Source organism: Acomys russatus, chromosome 1 (assembly GCF_903995435.1).
Source record: "Acomys russatus chromosome 1, mAcoRus1.1, whole genome shotgun sequence".
Lineage (NCBI taxonomy): Eukaryota > Metazoa > Chordata > Mammalia > Rodentia > Muridae > Acomys > Acomys russatus.
In genome coordinates, this window is record NC_067137.1 from 98479112 (window position 1) to 98503053 (window position 23942).

The 23942-nt window shown below is 38.8% G+C and overlaps 1 protein-coding gene across 32 annotated transcripts in view; it reads left to right on the top strand.

Moving 5' to 3' along the window:
* Nucleotides 1-23942, top strand: part of Nrxn3 (neurexin 3) — a 1522640-nt gene that overhangs the window by 707328 nt on the left and 791370 nt on the right. For 18 of the 32 annotated variants that reach the window (XM_051149743.1, XM_051149800.1, XM_051149769.1 and 15 more), the window contains 2 exons: nt 1102-1128; nt 14985-15104. In XM_051149743.1, the coding sequence (XP_051005700.1) occupies nt 1102-1128; nt 14985-15104 (147 nt within the window). The remainder of the gene's footprint in view (nt 1-1101; nt 1129-14984; nt 15105-23942) is intronic. The other 14 variants (XM_051149762.1, XM_051150018.1, XM_051149810.1 and 11 more) reach the window with 1 other exon arrangement.

Consider the following 23942-nt stretch of genomic DNA (forward strand, 5'->3'; position numbering starts at 1 on the left):
CAAAAATGTTATATTTATACATATTTAGATTTAACAGACTAAAATGTATTAAATGTTCTTGCCAAAGTCAGTGGCATTGATATTTTAAGATCCCTAAGGAGTAAATGCATTATTTTTCCTTTATCTGACCCACTAGGCATATACGTAAGAAATCAAAAGCATTAGAAATTACTTTAAATTTTATGAATTTGGTATTCTTTGGTTCTTGGGTTATTTATATATTTTGTAGCTAAGAGTGATCTTGAAGAGGGTTTTGATTTTATGTCTCTGATTTAGAAATTAAGTCTGATTTCTAGTCAAACTTTAGCTGTGACTTTTGGCTTCCAATTTGGGGCAAGATTTTTTTTAACAATGCCTAACAACCCTTGGCTGGTGAGTACCTGTTAAGGTCAACTTAGCATAGAGGATAAGGCATGCTGAGGAGAAGGGCTGCTCCACAGCTGTGGAGGGCAAACATCTGAGGGCAAACACCGTGTGCTCCATGTTGGAACTGGCATGAATCAGTAAAAAGGACATTCATTTGGTGCCTTTTTGCCCACAAACATTTGCTTATATTCCTACAACCTGAACAAATTAAGCTCTTTGGTGTTCCCAGTGGGTCATCGGGGTAGAAATGCATGACTCCGGTGCCCTATTCCTTGGTGATATTTTCAAGGGTGTAAGGGGATTTGGGCGTTCAGGTGACTCTCCTTCTTGTGCTCAATTCCTAAATGTTCCAAAGTATTTTTGTGGGCTTTGAATGTGCACATGTGCCTTTCAGTCTGTCCACACACTGCCTTTATCTCTAGACTGAATGCCGTGGGGTTGGCTGTGTACGTGTGCAGTGTGGGGAGGCTTTCCTTGCCCATTGCTTGTGCTTTGTCAAGTTCACTGTTTTCCCTGCCCCAGCTCTGCTGACTTGGCTCCTGGGAGGCCTGCTCTGCCCTGGTTTGTGCATCCCCTTGTCTGTGCTGTCTCTGGTGACCTTGTAGAGCATTTCAAGTGTTTGTCTGAGTGATGTTGGCTATGCAGACTGCACTTTTGTTTCTGTAATGTTACCCAGTTGACTTTAACTAACCTCTGGTTATTGTTTTCGCTTTTTCTGTTCTTTTGCTAACAAAGTTGCGTTGACCAAAGCTGACCTACAAGGTAGAGAAGGCTCTTGTACCACTTTTGGACTGAAAGATGCCCTGTGTGACCCTTGGTATTATTACATTAGACGGCTTCTAGCTGTCACACCTTAGACAGTGGCCACTGTTGGGGAGGGGGCTGAAGCCAGTGTTCTTCCAAAAGGGTGACAGAAAACCAAAAAGCACACATGGGAAATAATTGTACAAAGCATCTGTCATGGGAATAAGCACATGACTCTGTTCTGATAGGGTTGAAGAGGTTTGAAGCATCCTATACCATGACTGTCTCACAACAGGATCCATTCTGGAAACAATGAACACTTCTCTTAGTATTTGCCATAGAGGGCCTGGCTCTTTTTAATTCATTCCTGATAAATAGAAGGGAGAACTTTGAAAAGGAAGAAAGGGCCACTTGAGTTCTTATTACTCTCTAGGTCAGAGAGGTGATTTTCTAGAACGGGGCATCTAAGTGCTTGGACTTTAAGAACGACCGTATCATTTTCTCTCAACTCATTTTGAAGAAATATTTTAGGCATGTGGGAGATATTAATGTCGTTAGAACATCATTGAGATTAATATGTCCCATTCGGGACTTTGGTTGAGCACTTGAATTTTTCTACTGTGTGACCTAAGCAGAAAAATTACTCCTGGGGAAGCAGAGGATCTGTTGCTTCTATCCTGAATACCCTACAAAAAAAAAAAAAAAAAAAAAAAAAAAAAAAAAAAAAAAAGCCTGCCTGGGACATGTTGCTGAATATCTGAGGCATAAGCTGCTGCTTCTGTCATTCAAAGAGACACCTAGCAGAGTCAGTAATGGCCCCTCGTTCCTGTTGGGTCAGGCTGCTTTGACTCAGAATAGCAAGGGAGGAACAGAGCATTTTAGGTGTCTTATGGTACAAAGCCTTAGATGGCCACTGCAGACTCTGCAGTCAGTTCAAATTATGAGAAGTACTGAAGTCAAAGGTAGATTTAAAAACTGATATTTTATCTCCAGGATCATTTCCTTTGCTTTGAATTCCTTGATATATACCAAGTGGGTAGACATGCTAGTATTAACCTCTGAAGGTCGGTGGGTGAGGGACAACAAGTAATAATGCCATGTAGTTGGATGCAGTTTTTTTTCTCTCCATCTCTTCTTAGCAAATTGAAATATATCCTAGTATTTATTATAATTAATAAAAAACATGTATCTTGTAGTTCAAGCATGCTTTATGACAGTATTCAGTTTTAAAGCAGGTAGCACTTTGGGGGTAATATTATGTTAGTCATTGTGCTCAGCTGTCATAAAAGTGACCACGGCATATTCTGTAATAGGAAGAAAAGCAGAAAAGGGAGATTCAATGTACAGGATAGGTTAGTCTAAAGTGTTGAAAGCTCCTTTGGACCAGATTTAATAGGTTAAGTGATAAAACTAGGTATTCTCCTCAATTTTGCTGTTCCTCAATATACTATGTGGATTTTGACTTTCTAGATGCTAGGTCAGAGTCTTTCGTTAGAAAGTCTGTAGCAAGTCATCATGGAGTGCCCATCCATGTTAACTAGCATCTCTCATCACTGTGACAAGGTATCTGGCAAAAGCTGCTTAAAGAAGGGGTTTTAAACTTGGTTCTCAGTTTAAGCAATGATTGAGTTCACCATAGCAAGGAGGATGTACTGTCAGGGATTAAGGGGCCTGGCTTCATTGCATGTCCAGTGAGGATACAGAGAACCCTATGGAACTTTAGGCCAAGCTATAACACCTTAAGTTTGCTCTCAACAACCCATTTCCTATAGTGATGGTCCACTTCCTGAAAGTTCTTTAACTTTCTGAAGCCACCACCAACTCAGGGCCAAGTGTTCAAACACATAAATCTGTGGGGGAACTGTTACATTAAATTGTATCAGTTGGAGTTCATGTCAGAGTCAGTCCTGCTCTCCACATAACTGTGGAGAATGTCCTGTCCATTGGGTATATCAGAGTAAGCAAAAGATCAGGGGTTCGATGTTTGTTTACTACCTGTATTGTCCTTCCTTAGGGCAATAGTTTAAGCAGACCACCCTTTTGACCACTTCCCCTTGGTGGGGAGGCCTGATGACACTCAAAGAAAGAATAAGCAGGTTACCAAGATGACACTTGATAGCCTATGACCATATAATGGGGGAGGAGGTCCCCCTCTGTCTTAGACCTAGGGGAGAGGAATAGCATGAAAGTGGGAGAGAGGGAGGAATGGGAGGATACAAATGATGGCATAACAATTGAGTTGTAACCTGAAGAAATTAATAAAATTAAAATTAAAAAAAAAAAAAGCTTGTCAGAGAATAAAAAAAAAAAAAAGAAAGAAAGAAAGAAAGAAAAAAAGAAGAAATAAATAAAGAAAACTTGTATGAGTTTGGCCTAGGAGACCAATAACTGACACAGAGTCTGAAATGTACTTGAAAGCTGCAAGCACTACGCAGAGCGGAACCTAAACAGATTCTAATCTACTCATAAACTAACATAAACTACTCTATACCTCATAACATACATATACCCCAAGCACTTGCCAATCTGATACTCGGATGCTTCTTTCTCCTTCCTCCTTTTTTCCTTCCTCTCAACTGTCAATAATTGGCTCTGCCCCCTCTTCAGGAAGTCCCACCTTCCACTTCCTGTCATTTTCTTCACCTGATTGGCTAAAAAGCGCTTTATTGACAGTTGTTACATCCACTCAAGACATTCCTCCACAGAGAACATTTCACATTCAAACCACAAACTATGTCAAGAGGGAAGAATGGTTTTTGACAGTTATAAAACAGGGTGACTGATCTCTCTGGTTATTATAAATTGTCTACCAAATGTATATATACTAGGGGAGAAAAGACATCAAAGTGGCTTAATGTTCCCGCTACAAAAACTTACTTCCTTTTTGTAAGGATGAGAGAGGCTCTTGTTTATCTCATGAACACCTATTCTTTATAAATATTTTGGATCATCTTACTCTTTCTCTGCTTTATGGCAGCTTAACTGTAGGACACACCCACTTTCAGTTTTAATTTTCTTGACATTAGTAGATAAATATTTCTTATAACCTGGCATATTCAGGGATAACCTGTGGGCATAGATCTAGTTGGGGAGAGAACAAATGATCAAGGGATGAAACACACCTAATTTGCATATATGGAACTGATTGAAGACAGGCAAATGTTAACGGCCCACCAATTCAAATACCAAAGCTTGGGAGGAAGTGTAGGGAGAAAGTGTTACAATGGGGCAGGGACTCTCCAATCCTTCAGTCCCAATCAATTAGATTGGCAGATTGCCAGTCACATGATTTCTGAGAAACCATTTCTTTAGCAGAGAAACAGAAACTTAACTGGATTCATAATGTCTTGGCCTTTGTCTCTTTAGAGTTGAGTAGGCCCAGGCAAGATTTGGATAGAGAGTGGCCCTATTCCTGCCTTGTTCTCTGAGAGACATCCAAGTATGGGCAGTGCTCCACCATACCTCATCTGATTTGGGAATCCACGTAGTCTGGGTTAATTAATAATCAATAGTTTGAGTCCTCTTGCTAGTCTTTTTGTACTAAATAAAAACTTCTATAATGATTAGGCTGCTTGATTTAACAAGAAGAATATTAGCTATTCCTGTATCTCACACATTTACTTAGGAGTGTGTAGATTATGCTGTCTACATATCAGAGGAGCCAGGAAATCAGCCAAAAATTCTATTGCAGAATGAAATGAGCTATCCTGGACTTACATATGATGTCATGTGAGCATGAAGGAAATTGACCAGCCTGTGTGGTCAAAAGTAGTCAAGGTGAGTGTTTAGGGATAGTTTTCTCAGGGAGTATTTTAGCTGAAACTAACTAGAAGAAGTTTTTCAGGTAGATTTATAGAGGAAGCCCATTTAAGAGCTAGGCGCAGCGGTGCACACCTTTAATCCCAGCACTCAGGAGGCAGAGGTAGGAGGATCTCTGTGAGTTTGAGGCCAGCCTAATCTATAAAGATTTCTAGGACAGACAGGGCTATTACACAGGGAAACCCTGTCTTTAAAAAAAAGGAAAAAGAAAAGAAAAGAAAAGAAAAGAAAAAGAAAAAAATTGAGCTTGGTACAAGAAACTATAGGAATTTCAAGTAAACTGAAATAATATGCATGAAAATATATGGTAGGTGATTCTAGGGCAGGGAATGGAGATAGAATAGTTTAATTTCTGTGTAAAGAGTTGGATTTATCCTGAAGCTGCTTTAAAGGAGGAACTAATATTTGGATTTGATTCATATTATATAAAGATTTGCTGGTCCATTCCTCCTGAGTAGAAGTTAATAGAAGGATAGGAATTGAAGACACAGACACAATGAGAAATGAAGGAAGGCTTATATTCTAAGGAGAAGGGACAGATTCCTAGGCTCTGCCACTCTACTGGCCAAGGCAAGGAACATTCCCCCCCCCCCCCAGAAGACACTTAAGACATCTGGAATGAAGACAAGTTCCTCTTCTGGTTTGCTCCATTTTCCCCCACTATGCCTTATTTTTGGCTAATAACAGGTAATATTATGACAAAAAAGATTGAAAAGAAGAACCTCAGTGACATCCTAGATTCATAGCAGCGTCTATGTGAGCACACAGGAAGGCTGTGACATCCTCACTGGAGTGGACATGCCATCAGGCCAAGAGGCTTTATCTCAGAAATCATAATCACCCTGTAGAACACACAGAAGGATATCGCTAATTTCATTTGGTTTTCAAGGTAGATGTCACTGGAGGAGAAAAATCTCTGTGAAACCTTACTTGTGCAATAAAGGAACAACAAGAAAAACCATACCCCCCCCAAAAAAAACAAAACAAACAAAGAAACAAAAACAGCAACCACACCAATAACATGAAGAGAAAAAATGTTGGGAGAAAGGCAGGTGACAATGAGTCATCCAGCCAGTTCATCAGAACCACTCCTTCCTTTCCCTTCATTGTGGCTTTCCTTAGCAGGTCTTATGTCTTCTTTACTAGAAATGTTAGCATTTCTTGTGCCCAGATAATAAGCAGGAAGGTGAGGCATCTAGGATTTATTAGATCAGGGAGGCAGGGATTATATGCTGGCTGTTTGTAGAAGGTCAATGTTTTTGGGTTTGAATGCCTTAGAAATCTGAAGTTCTGTTAAGGCGTTTTCTTTTTTTAAACTTCACTTCTTAAATCATATTGCATTTACATATTGCCTCAGGTGGGTGGGTAGGTATGTGAGTGGAGACATGGGCACATGCAGGCAGAGCTCAGAGGACAGTGTTTGACAGCTAGTGCTCTCCTTCTCTTACGTGGGTCCTGGAGAAAGAAAACAAGTGTCTTCAGCCTTGCCCATCTCATTGGCCCGCCACTAAGGAAGTTTTAGAAGAGACTGACATTTCTCTTTGGTTTGCGGGGGACATTTTAATTTTCCAACTTTATTCCAAGGAATACAGTTAGTTCTTTTCCTCATTTTCTTCAAAGCTAAGGGCTGAATCCCATTCTTCATTGCATTTAATTTAATGGAATGTAGCACTTGACTTATAAAAAGAAATCAGTTCTTGCAAAATAGTTCGCCTGTGGGAAATAATAAGAGGGACAGGAATTAAGCTGAACATCCTACAGTGATTCTCGTTTTAGTCCTTTAAGTATGAGAGATGTGTCAATAGGACATACTATCTACATAATATGTCACAGTCCTATACCTCTCACCAACTTTGTACCCAACTTAAGCAGGAAGAAAAAGCCCAAGTTTACCATCCAGGATAACTGTTGATGCCATGTAGTAAGAGTTGACTTGGTGTAGGGGGATGCTACAGACTTGCAAATGATATCTCTGCCTTCACACGACCTATCCTGTTGTTCCCATTTACAAACCCTGCATATGTTATTTCACTCACTCCTCCATCACATGATGTAGAATCAATCATATCTACATCACAAAGATGCAGAAGCGAAGTTTAGATAGGCCACATTTATGCTAATAGTAAGTTCTAAAACCGGATTTAAAGCTATATTTCTTTTCCTACTATGTTATATATTTTAACTTTGCATTTGATGATCCTCCAGGTAGACACAGCACAAAGATAGTATCTGGATTACTTTATTCTGGAGAGCTTGCATACAATATTATTTTAATTACTAGTTATGGTTTCTATTGCTGTGATGAAACACCATGACCAAAAGAGACTTGGGGAGGAAAGAATTTATTTTTCTTACACTTCTCCCTCCCAGTTCATCATTAAAGGCAGTCAGCGTAGGATGTAGGAGATGATGTAGAGGCCATGGAAGAGTGTTGCTTAACTTGCTTACTCAGCCTCCTTTTTTTGTTTGGTTTTTGTTTTTTTCATATCACCCAGGACCAAGAGCCAAGGGGTGGCACCATCCACAAAGGCCTGGGCCCTCCCACATCAATCACTCATTAAGAAAATGCCCAATCCGCTTTCCTACAATGAAATCTTATGGAGGCATTTTTTTATGGAGGTTCTCTCGACTCTCAGAGAACTGTAGCTTGTGTCATGTTGATATAAAACTAGCCATCATACTTATAAAGGTATTTTAATTACTGTCATTTTGATCAGCCAGTCCTTTGAAATCTCTTCTTTCCCTTCTCTTCCTCTCTTATTTATTTTTACCTACCCTTTGTTGCCCCCAACACACTACTAAAGCTATGCTGAAGGGGAAAAAAAGTAAAATCTGATAACAAGGCCTCACTTGGCATTTTTAAAGTCACATTGACTTGTGAGGTCATTGTTGTCCTTAATTTTTTAAAAAGCAGTGAAGTTATCATTGGGTATCTGTGGTTCAGGCACCCAAGAATAGGGTGATTGAGTAAGAAGGATTATGATAACATCTGGTTTGTCCTTTTATTACACCCAGTTCCTCTAACTGGGGCAGTGTGAACTTCTGTCTCCTCAATGTCATGGGATGCCATTTCTCTCTTACCATATAAGCATAGAATTTGGTTCAAGATCTTTTGTGACTATGCTGTTCTGTGGCCTGTTCCATAGCAGAGATTCTTAACAGTTCTGCAGGCCAATTGACAAGAGAAAGCATGCTGTAGCTTGCAATGAAGGATGCTGGGAGCATTATGTACCACTAAGTAAACACATGAAGCAAATCCATTTGTCTTGGATGTTACTAGTTAAACACAGACCAGAGATCAGAGGCTGCTAGGGAGAAAAGCTTCATCAGGGCATCTTAGTGTTAACCATTTCTTGTGCCCATGCCTGTGTTGCAATATCATATTCTCAGTGTATCGTGAAGGGGATGGAGTAACTGAAAAGTATTGAGATATTACTGAAATTGTCGTTAATGTCTTGCTGCTTACCATCCTCATCACATGATTTCCTCAGCTGCCAATTGAGAAGCCATGAACAACTGAACATCTTTGGTAAGAAAGGTTGTGATGCCTTGATGAGCACTGACACGGTCTCAGTCCTACCTTCAAGGTTGAAGCTGTTTCTGGATTAACACTATTAGTCAACTTTAAGTTGGGACATTGAGACATACATCTTGTTAAAGTCTGCTTGGGCAGTGGGAGAGGGTAGTACACTCTGTTACCAGGGTCCTGAGCCTGGTCATTTCAAAGGTCTGTAAATATAAAAGATACACTGTTAGCTTCATTTTCTGAAACATGAAGAGTAGGTGACAAAGTCAGGTGGTCTGTGCCCCAGAGGTGGATTTGGGAAGGGCTGATTATCCAATGAGAGCATGGAACAGTTCCTGGAGAGGAAAGCAACTCCAGATCAAGAAGGATGAGTTTGTGGCAGCCTTCAGATGATCATCTAATAAGATATTCAAGGAAACACACAATGTTATGGTTCCTAGGGAAGCAAAAAACAGAGCTGGGAATCAGACACCAAACTAATAATAGCATGTTCTGCAGTTCCATATCCATTGCCATGTTTTCTTTCTGATTTAGTCAAAGTCACCTTATATCAAAGGATATACAGTGGAAAACATTGTTGAAACCTCCCTCTGCCATCTTGACCCATATGGCATAGCTCTTTAATTTATTTACTTTTATTTCTTATATTTATTATTTATATGCAATAAATATTGAATGGAACATGTACGGCCATTAAGTTCATGGCCATACAAATATACTTTTAAATAGTTATTATAATTAATAATATTATTTAGAATTTTTTTCTATATTTAACTCAATTTTTTTACTTGACATAATTATTACTCACTGTACCTGGGCATAATGACACAAGAGAAGCCTATCTCAATGTAAGGTGAATCTGAATATACTTAATTTTTAAGTTAGAAGGAAAAAAAGAGTCTACCATATACTACTCTTTTTTAATACCAAGCTATAAGCCAACATTTGCTTATATGAGCTAAAATTAATAAGTTCTAGGAGAAGATTTTCTGTCGGGAAAAATTACTTTAAACAGTAAGTAAATAAGTACTTCCTTCTCCCCTTCCACCTTCACTTCTTCTTTATCTCCCTCCTTCCTTCCTTCTTTCCCTCACTCTCTCCCAGCCTCCTTCCTTCCTCTTCCTCTTCTCTCCCGTGTCTTCCCCCCTCTCTCCTTTCCTCCTTTCTTTCTTCCATCCCTCTCTCCAAGCGTCCTTCCCTCCTTTTGAACCTTCATTCTTTCTTTCACTCCTCACTAATGACTCATGAGTCCTCACTTGATACAGTGGTTCTCAACCCATGGGTTGCAACCCTTTAGCAAACCTTTGTTTCCAAGAAGATTTGCACCATGATTCCTAACTAGCAGGATTATAGCTGTGAATCAGAAACAAAAATAACTTTTTTGGTTGGGGGTCACCACAATATGGGGAACTGTATTGAAGGGTTGCAGCATTGGGAGGGTTGAGAACCACTGCTCTATTCCAAATTCTGGATTAGAAGTAAAATATATAATGGTGAACAAAACAGGCCTGTAGGCTTTGAGGGACTAAACATTCAAGTAATACATGACAAATACAATGAGTAATTGAACAAGACAGACAGCTGAGAAACAAATCTACAATTTTATGCCAGTTGAATTTTGATAAAGGTAGCATGAACATACATAATAGTGACATATCTTTTCAATAATGTTGATGCAATATTATACACACAAGAATAAATCATATTGCACCATATATGAAAACCAACCCAAAGTTATATACACACTTACTAAACATACTACCACAGACTTTAGAACCACTAGAAGAAAACACAGGAACTTCTCTATAACATTTGTCTGGGCAAGGGTCCTTGCATAATACTCAAAGTACAGAGAACAAAAGAAAAATATTTTAAAAATTGAGATTGCACCGAACTATTAATTTTTTACATAGCAACGGAACAATTAATGGAGCATAGACACAACCTATGAATTTTGATGAAACATTTGCAAACCAAATATTTGTTGATAGATACATTGCTCAAAAATTTGTTGATAGATACAAATAACTGACAAACAAATGATTCAATAAAAATTGGACAAAACACTTAAATACCAATACGTATCAGGAATATAAAAACCTGTTCACCTCAAATCACTAAGGAAACAGAAATTAAACCATAATGAGCTAGTAACTCATATCTGTTAGAATGACTATGATGGAAAAAAATGATAAATTGACAGGAGAATGGAGAAGAGAGAATCCTTATATGTTGTTGTTGGGAATGTAAATTAATACAGTAATTACAGAAAACAGTATGGAAGTTATTCAGAAAACCAAAAATAGAATTAACATATGATCTAAAAATTCCACTTCTGGGCGCATACCCAAAGGAATTAAAATCAATACATCAAAGAGATGTCTCTTTTACAATGTTCACTGCAACATTGTGTATAATATCTAAGAAATAGAAATGAACCATGAGTGGTCATCAGATAAATGGATAAAGAAAAGTGACCTATATGTGCATATTCAGCCTTTAAAAAGTGAAATACTAGGCTAGCGACATAACTCGGTTATAAAGTGTCTCCTATGTAAGCACAGGGCCCGAGTTCAAACCCTAGAGCCCATGTTAACAAGGTTGGGGGAGGTGGCCAGAATACAGGGCAGGGAGTAAGTATGACTAAAATACATTGTATGGAAATCCCAAAGAATTAATAGCAATGCTACAAAACAAAAACCAACAAGCACACAAAACATTGGGGCATGGTAGTGAGCACCTGCTGTCATGTCACTGGGGAAGTGGAAACAAGCAGATCCTTGGGGCTCTCTGGTTAGCCAGCTTACTCTTACAGTGGCAAAGTGGATAACACCAAAGAACAATACCCAAGTGTGATCCCAGACCTCTAAAGGCTCATGCACACATGTACACATGTGCCCTCTCACATGCATGTACCATGTGCACACACACACGCACACACAGAGGGAAAAAATGAGGTACTGTATACGTGACTTTAGTGATTACCACAATTAGGCTACATAAAGTTCGGGAGGCATGGTAAGACAGATATGTAATCTCACTTGTAAATTTAAGTCGTTGCAATGATAGCCACAGAGGCTGAGAGAGGAGGTGGATGCAGAGGATGGAGATACTGATCCAAGGATTCCAGCTAGGCAAGAGGACTAAACCTGAGTGGTCTACTGCATAGACTGGTGGTGATAGTAAGTTACAACGTAACGTTAAAAGGTGCAAATGGAAAAGATTTTAAATCTTTTTCTAACCATGCAAGAAGTGATCAGCATGGGAGGTGATAGATTAGTTATCGTAAGTGAATTGATTATCCTAAGTTGTAAATATATGATGAAGCAACACATTGTGAATTTTAAACGTGCAAGGAGTATCTGTCCATTAGCAGAGAGAGAGATCAGCCGACAATTTAGTTATAGGTCAGGTAAGGCAAACAGGAAGACCTGAGAAACAGTGTCATGTTGGTGAGGGTTTCCTCACAGGGTGATTTGGACATGCTCCCTTTGACCTGAAACTTGAATAAAGGATGAGCCAGTGTCTTGAAATATGCATGAAGGGTTGCTCACACTGTAGTTACAGCAGGGACCAAAGAACTTGACCAAAATGGCCTGCACGTCTAGAGCAGTGGACCTGGAATACAATGCGAGCAAGGTGTCAGAAACACCTGGAGAGCCTGTTTCAACTCAGATTCCCCAGGCAGGAGGGCTATATGGGGCCTGGAAATATGCTCGACTCACAAGCTTTGGGAGGATGTTCATGTCATGGGCATGGTGACAACAGCCTGAGCATCACCACATTGGAGGGGGGAAGCATGCTGGTGCACAGTGATCTGGGAAATAGCTGGTAGGAAATGTTACAGGGATGGGAGGCAGGAGCCTCGTCATCAGGACCTTGAGAAGAGCTCTGTGTTTGGTTTCAAACTGATGTGCAGTTCATGGAACATTCATCCAGATGGTGATAATACAGCCATTCATTGAATGCTGCCTGCATGGTGTTTACTCTTATGATGTGAGCAACAGCCTAGAAGAATTTGGAAATGATCTGTGATTCTTTCTCTATTTAATCCTGACCAACCTTTAATGGATGTGAAAGACTTACTTCCACTGTCTTTGCAGACTAAAGACCCTACTTTCTCACGCATGGTTTAAACATATGAGACAAAGGAAAATTATGCATCAAGAAGTTCATATCAGCATGTCATATCTTGAAACACCTTCTTTGATTGCATGTAGTTCTAGTGCACAAAGTACCTACCCAAAGCATAATACATAACATCTAAAAAGTGTGCAGCAACAGTGTTTTGATAACAAATAATTAAAAACAAGGACATGCAAAGTTAGATGATAAAGGTAGAAGATATAAGTATAATGCATAATAAAATGCTATATCGAACATTATCACATGCAGGCATTAAAGCTGCAGATAATAAATGCTGTGGCCCCTAAGAAGAGCGAGAATCCTGCTTGTAGGTATTGCAGAACGTTTGATCCAGAGGTGGCGTGCAGATTGGTCCTTAAAAATGGCTAAAATGTGCCAGTTAGAGGAGAGGAGAATGGCTTTCCTCTTGATTTGGTAGCCATGCGAAGAATTACTGTGTTTTCTTCAAGTTCGTGGCTTTGAAGGGAAAGCCTTCCGTGTGTGTTTCTGATTCTTGAGCACAGCTGAATTACTTGTCCATTGTCTGCTGAGAGCTGTTTGGCTGGGGAGCCCTGTGGATTTCTCAGACACTTTTATCCCTTGAAAGAAGCTGTCCTGATTTGCCATTGTTAATAAAACTTGCAGGACACAATGCTCCAGTTTAAGACCCACTGAGAACATGAGCGTGTCCCTCCTTTCATCTCCACAGGGGGGCAACCACTTGGCAAATGGGAGCTGCAGAACCCCAGCAGTGCTGCTGTTCCCCCAGTGTTAGTGACAGACTTGAACTTTCTTATGTCATATCCTGATAGCTGTGTCTCATGAGCGAGGGCTTGTACTGCTTCCACTCTTAATGAATAAACACAACATATCTTACCACCCAGAAGGTGAACCCTCTCTGGTCCTTTGTCTCTCCTGACCATACACCCTTAAAATCTTGCATGCTTACATTTAGTATTCTGTGCCTGTGTGATGCTTAGCTTGGAAAAAGCAAAAGACCCAGTAATTACAATAAATACATTTTCTCCGCTCTGTCAAGTGCTTTTATGCATTAGTTCGTGACTAATACATTCGTTGAGCCACAGGGCCCATATCTTTTGCTGAGGATCTTGGGAAATATGGCGTTATCCTGAATTTTATACTCTTTCTTGCTAGCTCGGATATTACTATTTATACTTACCCCAAGGCTAAAGTATAAGTTAGGAATGAAAAGAGAATGCTTGAAGACTGGTTTCCGGCTAACCAAAAGAATGATTTTAATGGCAGTCTGTAGGGATGAGATTGCAAACTTGTGTAAAGAAATAAAGATTCCTAGTATGCCTTGGAATGCACTTATAAATTATGTGCATGTAACATATTTACATATGATTAGGTAAAAGCATATGCAAACAGAAACAAGAATGAAAGACAATTAGCCCAGGATTTAATGCTTACTCCTTACATCAAAATAATTCTGTTGCATCTCCTGGTATAGAAACACCCCAGGGAAGGACACACCTGATCCTGTATATTAAATCTCTGAATAACTGTGTGGTGTAGTGTGGTGGCTCTCAGACTGTGGGCTGCATTAGAATTTCTGAAGGTGGTGAAGATTTCTGTCCCCTCCAAGAAGTTTCCAGTTCATCAGGTTAAGAGGGGGTGCCCAAGAATGTGCAATTCTACCAATTCCCAGATGCCTCTGCTCTAAAGATGGCACTGGTGAATCTCTGGTGAAGTGAAGAGATAGCCTCAAGGTTGGTCTCTCTGAAGTAGCCATTAGCATTCTTGAAGAAATGTGAGACCTTGGGTAAACTGCTTTAGTGCTTTGACTCTATGGAATGGACTTATTATAATTACCTATTTGAGCGGCTGGGGGACTTAATCACATCTTTTATATAAATTGCTTAACATCTATAGGATAGAGCACATTTGAGTTGGCTTCCTCTTCCCCCCTCCCCCTCCTTCTCTCTACTTACCATCATTCTAACATTATAAAATGGACTTAGGAACTTGGAGTTTTGGAATAAAACATTACAATTTATTTCACTAGTATTATGAGAATACTTTCTTCTACTTTAGCATTATTCAGCAACAAATCCCTGCTCCAAGTGAGGTGCCATTCTGCTGGAATAATAGAACATGAGGCTTTTATGCCAACTCTACCTAAAGGAGAACATGTATTCAGCCCTCTCCCTTTTCTGTGTAATCATTGATAATTTGTGGCTAAGTATGTATTTCTGTCTTACTCTCTATATACTGAATTCTGTTGCATGTGATCGAGTTGACATTTTTGATGGTTGTGGTTTTGAACGTTTGGAGCATGATGGTGGTAGATGTAGGTGATGTCTTAGTCACTTAATTTTTTTTTTTAACATTTTTCTATTTCTCTTTCCCACCCACACCCTCCATTTCTGTGCACTACCAGGACCCAGTACCACCTGTCAGGAGGATTCATGCGCCAACCAGGGGGTTTGCATGCAGCAGTGGGAAGGCTTCACTTGTGACTGTTCAATGACGTCATATTCTGGAAACCAGTGCAATGACCGTGAGTGCACACTTTTCCTACTCGGGATATTTTCAAGTGGCTCAGAGAAGGGTTGGAAATGTAGAAAAAAATTGTACATATAACCATCCTGTATGTAAAAGCATTTCTAGTTTGTAATTATTATACACGCACACAGAGTTTATATAGTTCATGTTGAGAGAGTGCCTACGATTACTATTTTGTCCATCAGTGCTACAGCAGGTGCATCAATGGACTTAGTTCTGAGACAAGGCTGGTTTCATGGAAGTGACCCAGTGCTGCTACTGAAGATGTTTCAGTGTTGTGCATATCTATGACTTGTCGATCAACCTCTTTCTCCTGGCATTTTCCTAACCATGGCCATTTTCAAGATAAGCAAATGCTCGAGACTTGTCAAAAGAACTCACCTTAAATGGCCCCCTCTGATTATCTAATTTTTCTAAACACAGCCTTCATGGTAGACTTCAGCATCACCATGGATATATTCCATTGTGTCTACTTAATTTTGCTTGATTCCTTATTTATCAACTTTTACCATTGGTGTAGACATCTCTTGCGGTTTCCATTACAGTTTTCTCAGAAGCCTTGTGATCCACTATGTTAAAGAGAACAAATGAGAACCTGGCAATCTGGAGGAAGCCATTATGTGCTAGGATGTCTACAGAAGGGCTTGGCACCAATCACTTTTGCTAGGTACTTCAGCATTACTGAGAATCCAATTTTGATATTTATGATTTGGAAATGCTATTCTACTCTGAAACAGGCAGTTATGGGCCAATCCAGGGTATCTGGGGGAATTGTGCTATCTGCTTTTTCTTTTCCCTCCAATTTGTCTGTGGAAGACTTATTAGGAGCCATTTGTTTCCTCTCACTGGCAGTTTAATGCCTCTTTATCCTTATAAGTTTATTCCCATTGCACATACATCCAATAGCAGGTAGGAAAAAATGGTCAGGAAGTGACTGCACACAGAAACAGCAGTAAGGTAAGTTCCTCTAATGATCATCGGTGTGCACAACCTTCGGAAGGTATGTATGGATTTTTCTGTCATTGATTTGTTGTTCTTTGTCACATAGGTCAAGTGTTTTCTGGTAAAGATTAACCAAGACTCTTTCCAGGTTTCTATGATTCGCTTCTGCTTTTCCCCAGAGAAGATTACTTATCACTCTAACTTTGCCAGTTTGTTAGTATGTAATAAAGTACTTGCATCAGGATTGGTAAAGTGGCATCCCTTTTTGTGACACTAGTTTCAAAGCATGAATACTTAAAGAAATGCACTTTAGATGTTATATTATCAACAGCTTTCTTGGATCTTTTGTTCATAGAAGACTTAAGAGAGAAAATCACTCATACATTCTATTTGACTAGTCTTCTTGGGAGACTGTAAAAGGTCTTATGTTATTGTGTGGTGATGTGTAGATGAGGCACATAGCATCTTTATTGGTGACTGAGATGAGTTCAAGGAAGTCAGATGTATTCATTGGGTAAGACTATAAAACGTAGATTTAAGCTTTCAACAAAACTCAAGCAAATACATTAAAATACAAGATTGACTAAAAGTATTACAATTAATAATTTTCTGCCCAGTGATTGACATTTGAATTATTTGTAGGACCTTCTCTTCAGAGTCAGTTTTCTACCTCGAACCAGTCTCACTTCTATATCTCATAACCATTGTTTTCTATACTGAACTTGGCACTTAGAGTTATAATTTGCTATTTCAGCTCAAAAAATAACTTTTAAAATGAATCTTATTGTCTGTTATCCTGTGCCTTCTTTTGTTACGTTCATAAAACTTAGTCTGTATAAGGAATAGATTATCATCTTTTAGTGTCACTAGAAGAATTCAACAAGTTCATCTATAAACAAAGTCATGGCTTTTGGGGGGAAAGATATAAAGAAAACAAAAGGATGAAATAAATTAATAAGAAAGGAATAGAAGGGAAGGATAAAGAATACAGAGAAGAACTGGAATTGGATCATATGTAGAAGAGCATAGAGTCTTAATAATTAATTGCGTTGGTAATCTGTGTCCTGTAAGCAGCCTGTCCTTGACCAAAATAATACAAAAGTGCAAAGCATTGCAAATGAAATACTATCAATAAAACTCTCTCTCTCTCTCTCTCTCTCTCTCTCTCTCTCTCTCTCTCTCTCTCTCTTTCTCTCTCTTCCCATCCATCTGTCTATCTACTTAAAATAAGTTATATCTCTTTGGATGCTATTATGATGCCATGTGAATTGGCTGGAGACAAAATTCAATGGTAAAGACATTTGGTAAAGGGGTAATTTGAATCTGATCTGTCATTTTCCATGAGCCTTGGTGAAGCAGATTGATCCTCAATTAGTGAAAAGGAAAACATGTCAATTTATTACTGCACATCCAAGAATAGCAACTTGATCAGTAGGGAAATGGCTAGGCTTCATATTTTCTAAAATAAGTATTTATCTGATAATATTTAAATGATTTTTAAATCTCTGAATAAAAGTATATAGGGCAGGGTCTTGGGTCATTTATTCTAATATTCGTTCTAACGCTAATAAACTCTGCATATTTATTAGGACTGTTTTGGCTTTAGAATTTTGAAATGCTGTTACTCTGGTGTTGCTTCCACAGGTGCAATGTACATTTAAAACTTTAATCCTTGGTTTGATAAAGCAAGCCTAGGTGGCTTTCATTTTATCTTTTGTGTTTACATGGTGGGTTGATGAGTGTGGTGGTGTAAAAATCAGCTTAGAAAGATTTGATCATTGTTAAAGTGTGACACATTTCCACAGCTGATTACTGTGTGTAAGAATGACTCCCTTGTGTGGGATAGAAAAAGAAGTCATATGATTAGAAACTCAAGTATACTTGATTTACTAACAGCTACACACAGTTGAAAATATGACCTTCCACTGATTTATGTAAAGGTAAAAATCATGAGGACTTCTTTTTCTGAAATCAGCCTGGGGGACTGTTTTGATATGATCAGAAGCAATTTCGAGTTAATGGGGGATTAATGGAAAGACACAGACATTTGCTAAGTGACATTCTCTGAAGACCATCTTTAGCTCCCCTGAAAATGTCATACCGGGAGGCTGACTACTCAGTGTGTCACCACCATCTGAGGCCCAGCTGATCACACTTGAGTTTGGGGAATACAGTTAAAGAACAACACAAGAAATGAAACTTAGTAACATGCTCTCTTTAGTAGAATAGCTTTATTAAATATTTGGCAATTTAATACATGCAGATATTGTATTTTGACCATAACCATGCTCAACTGTTTACTCTAACTCTTTCCAGGTAGTTCATCCCCAACCCTCTCCTAACTTTGCTTTCTATTTAACTTACATTCAGTATGTCTAGTTTGTGCTGCCCATGTCATTACTTACAGTTTAAATGTGGGTCTGCCCATTGGAGTATGGCTGACATTCCAGTGGCCCACCCTTTCAGAAGACAGATCCTCTCTCCTCTAACAGTCATCGGCTGTCAATAGTTTCCCAGTAAGGGGTGGGCATGTATGAGTCTCTACCTCTCCATGCTAAAATACAGTGGTTCTTATACAAATTTTTTTTATATCAAATATTTCATTTTCTTTGGAATTTTAAGGCAGGACCAGGAACTTGGGAAATTGTAGCATGCTGCCATCATTGTACTGTCAGGAAAATCTAGAATCCCTACCACATTGTATGACCATGCTGCTCCCGTCGGAAGCTTGTTGTTGACTTTCTTTTCCACTTCCCACAAAATTCATCTTTTCTCCACATAACTGTATAAATTGTCACCTCTAGAACCTTCATGAAAATGTCTGCTTTAAATATCTCACATCTCTCCTGTGTTGTGTTCTTACCACTGACCATGTTTGTAACAACTGTTTGGAGTTGCAGCCGATTCTCAGATCTGGTTACGACATGTAGGACAACCCAGGCATACAAGTCCTGAGCACACATAGGTTGCCTGGGCTTAGGCATGAAGCACTTATATTGGCTTTGTGGGATGAGAGGAAGGGAATTAGCGTGAGGCCTCGGGTCCCTTCAGCAGGCAGCTCTCCAGGTCTATACCGCTAACTGGACATTGCAGGCTACTCAGTGGAGAAATTGCTGGGCTCACACTGGCATGTGATAATAGATGTTCTTTGAGTTCAACAAATCGATAGCGAGCAGCTGTGGGTCGTGCAGATAGTGGAGTATGAAGCACCTTTTCAGACAGTTTTCTGCAGGAGTGGCTGTTAAGCTGCGCTGCCAGCAATTGATTGGTCTTTTGCTTTTTATTTATTGTGTTGGACTATTTATTTTTTTAATGTAGGTTGGTGTATTGATTAAAACTGTTAAAAAAGAAGCAGTTCCCTCTTAGGTTTCATTAAAAAAACCCTAGCAATATCTACATCATTTATTACACAAACAAGTGGGTATGTATATTAATTTAGTCTCTAGGCTTGATATACATACACACACTCTTAAAGTACATTCTCTTAAAGTACATGCACGTGTTTGAAGTGTTTTCATGCCTCTGTCTTCCCATTCTGTACATCCAGCCTATAAGCATTATTTGAATTTGCTTGTAAGACAATTTCTTGTTGTCCAGAATATTCTTCATCTTTTATTTACCAGCCAGATATTTCCTATTCACAGACACGGTCATGAATAAGACATGACAGTCTCGGGGGGAAGACACATATCAAAGTATTTCAATAGGAAAAAAAGTGACTAGTTTGTGGTCAGGAGTCAAAGTAGAGTAAAGACAATTGTGTGGGGTTAAAACCCCATGAAGAAGTACAGTTGTTGTTAGGGATATTTCCACTGAAGAATGAGCCTGAAAAACGCGTAAGTGCCTAGTAGGCAGATGTGGTGCAGAAATGGAGAACTGCAAAGGAAAAACTCTTCCATGCAGCAAGCAGGAGAGGATGCCTCTCACTGTCTGCATTGGACACTTTCTTCTTAGTCTCTTTTCTAAGCATTATATTGTTAAGGTCATACATTTTTAAACTCTATTCTTTGACTCATTTGATTGCCGTTGCATATTAGGTACTTTAAAAATATAAATGGGGTTATTGTATTTCTTAATCACTTGTATTAGAATCCACATTATATTTCTTGATGAAGAATCCCATTTTCCCCTTTCATCTATTACTGGGTCTTGGATTTGGAGGACCTGAATCTTGGCTAATGTCATTGAATCAAAGATGGGCATTGATCTTGGCAATTTATTTGTAACAAGCTAAAATGTGAAGGGGTCGATTTGTATATTTAACTTATTATAAAAGGCACACAATCATTAACTAATTTGGTTTAGGATCAAACTGACTTAAATGCCATTTCTGTCTCCTAACACTGTGAGATCCAACTGTGAAGTTAGCTTCTTGAATCATTGGTTTAAGTAGAAAGATAAAAATAATTTGAGGCATGGTGGCGGTTTTATTATTATACTAAAAAATATTTGACATTGGTTAAGTCGTTATCATATTCTTAAGACTATACTGGGACATTGATGAGGATGTCTTAACATCCCACATCCCTAAGAAACAGGACATTATTTCTTGACTTTGACAGAGAGAAAACTGATGTCATAGGGAACAGCTGGTCTGTTTAATATAAAAAAATCGTATTCTCATTAGCTTTGATTTTATATAGTCATTACTAGAAATAAAAGAAGCTGAAAATGTGCATTAATTATTAGGCTAAGGTTCTGAATTCCAGGTAAATATGTCCCTGTGTTGAACAAAATTATGTAAGATAAAGGCTTGGTTCTTTATTGCAGTGTTATAGTCTTCTGAAATTCTGAACTCCTTAAGCCTTTCTGACTTAGACACTCAGGTGAGGCATTGGGAATAGAGCTTCTTAAGTTTAAGGGGATGACAGTAGCTCTCCACATCCCCAGATATTTATACTCATGTTCTTTAGATTAGATGATTTCCATGTTACCTTACTACACTCATGAATGTGTTGTACGTGTAGGAATATGGCGGGAGAGGTGCATGTACACATGTTTGTACATCCACCTGAAAGCCAGAGAGTGACTGTCCTGTGTGTTCCTCTATTGTTCTCCACCTTTCAGTTTTTTCAGACAGGGCCTTTCATTGAACCTGGGGCTCACTCTTTTAGCTAGACTGGCTGGCCAGTAATTTCAATGAATCCTGTTCCTGTTTCCCCAGAGCTAGGATTTCAGGGATGTGCCACCATGTCTGGATTTTTACGTGGGTACTGGGGATCTGAACCCAGGTCCTTATGTTTTCACAGCAAGCACCAGCTGAACCATCACCTCAGCCCCACCTTACATAAATCATTTAGCAGAGTGGATGAGATGCTGATGTGCACTGGGAAGGTCTGCCATATTTATATCCTGACTCTCACTATCTGCTACCTTGGAAAATTTAATTTCTGTGTGGCTCCAAAAAGTGCGTGTTTGCAGGCCACACCTTATAAGACTGTTATAAATTGAGTCATAGCTGAAGTATGAGACATAGTACATGTAATAACACAGAACTATTAGCTAGTCTTCAGCATCATTTTCAACAAGTTAAAAGCACATCTCATGTGAACATTACTGTCATAAAGTGCGTGCAAAAATAGAATGAATGTTTATCAAATCTGTTTAACTTCTGAACAACGAAAACAACAAGATGGAAGTGTAAATAACAAAATGGCAAGTGAATATTTGAAGAAGAACATATTTATAGGCATCCAAAGCCATAAGAATACAAACTTAAGATACATAGTAATGATGAAAGTCCAGAGGCTTTTCAAAAATCTCATACCTTTGCTGTTATGTTTATCAGTGGACATATGTATATCTACTGAAGAGAAATCAGAGGGAAATCTCATAAAATCTGATCCCCCCCAAAGTGAAAAGGAAACATTGGTGTTAGATGCCACTACATCTTCCCATGGATGTAAAGACTGATTGTGTGGGTCTGTTAAGCAATGTCCCAAATGACATTTAAAGGTATATAGGTATTCCTCTTGTCTTTTTCATAATTTTGTACAATTTCTGACCAAGACTGCTACGTACTATGTAATCAGGCTCAAGTCCTTTCTTATTTGAATGCCTCTTTGACTCAAACGCCTTCCACTTTGAACCACTTCACCGTGTGCCAGTCACTGTGCTTAGTTCATTGTCTGTTCCTTCAGTCAAACCTTGCAACAGCTCTAGAAAATAGATATTGCTGCGATCCAGTTAGTCAAAAGAAAGAGCAAGAGGCAAGAAGTCAAGTGATTTGCTCAAAGTGAAGACTCTGTTAGGTGGAAGGACAAAGATTCCAAGTTGTAACCTTTAAGTATGGGATCTTACCTAACAATGTCTCCTGGACTTGTCAGAGGAAGCCTTCTTATAAAGGCATTTTGGAATGCATAGAGTTTTAGACTCCCAATGGCTACACTAGTTAACTACCTTGGTTAGTATCAATTACATTATATTTCTAGTGGTACATTGCTATTTGGGGAAGGGATATGTATATTTTGTCTACTGACATATGTATATTTTTATATATTTACTTTATTGGTTTTAGATGAGGACACCATCAGGACTGATCTTATCAGGTAACAAGACAAGAATTTTCCAGTGGTTACCATTCTGCACATTCAGTAGCTGTAGCCAGGCACAAGCTAATAAGGGAGAAGCCAGAAAGTCTTAGGGGAAGCACATGGAACCATAAGGATAAGACCTGGGATGGACGGCAGATCCAAGACAGGCATGCTTGAGTAGACAGTTGCCAAGACAATGCCCACAGTCATATCCTTGCATGTGTTACTTATTCCTGTTCCCATAGACCTTAAGGTCTAATTGTTAAGAGAGCTCAGAGAATGCCAGGTCAATCTAAGGTTCTTTTAGGTCAAGAACAGAAGAATAGACATTTTCAGGAACAGTTCCATGATAAGGGTTTTTAATTTTACTTTGTTGTCCATGCCAGTCATTTTTGCTTATAGTTTACCTGGTAACAGGGGACTTGGAGTGTCCTCCATATAAAATGACAGCTGATCCTAACACACATGCAACATTAGATTCAGCAGGAGTCAGGGTTGCTTACACTTCCTGCATCATATAGCCCTCTGTGGATAGGAGTGGAGACTCAGGCAAAGCATTCTTTATATGATGTCTAAGCAATACTTGCATCCCTGACTTGAGGAGAAATATTCTTCATGATTCAGGCTCTTATAGTTTGTCAGGGATTGTTAGGAGTTGCTGGAATTTGTGGCCTCAGTAATTTTATTTCTGTCATATACAACATGATATATTTATATATTTTTTATTGCTTATATTTAATTATAGTCCATTCATTTCTGGTATACTTAGCTAAGTTACTTATTGACAGTGATGGCAATAAGCTGCTGAAGAGCCTGTTGGCTCACCGAAGGTAATTTTTATATTGCCTTGTTGGTTTCATACAAGTACAATTTTAATGTATTTTAAAAAATAGAGACTCTTATTCCTACGTTTGTTTTCACATCTACATGTTAAAAAATGTAAACTACTTTGACTTGTCCTGTAAAATAGAGCTAACAAATATAATTTCATTCCATTCTTTCTTTTTTTCTTCTGTTTTTCTCTTATAAAGATAGTAAAATCTTTTTTGATAGAGATAAAATTTATAGTCAGCAAAGTACATGGGTCATCGATGTACAACCAATATCCACATCCATGGAACTGACATATCTATTATCTGGGAAGTCTCATCTTTCCAGAGATTTTCTTTTCCATCTGGTTAGCTTCACTCTGCTCCCATACTTTCACTCTTTTACTTGGAATCAGTATACATTTTTCACCTATTGCTGAGACAATGTAATTTGAAGCATGCAGTCCAGTCTGTGATCTTTTGTGTATATTTTCTTTCATTCTGTGTGCTTTTTCAGAGTCTCTGCTAACTTGTAGCAATGTCTTTTCT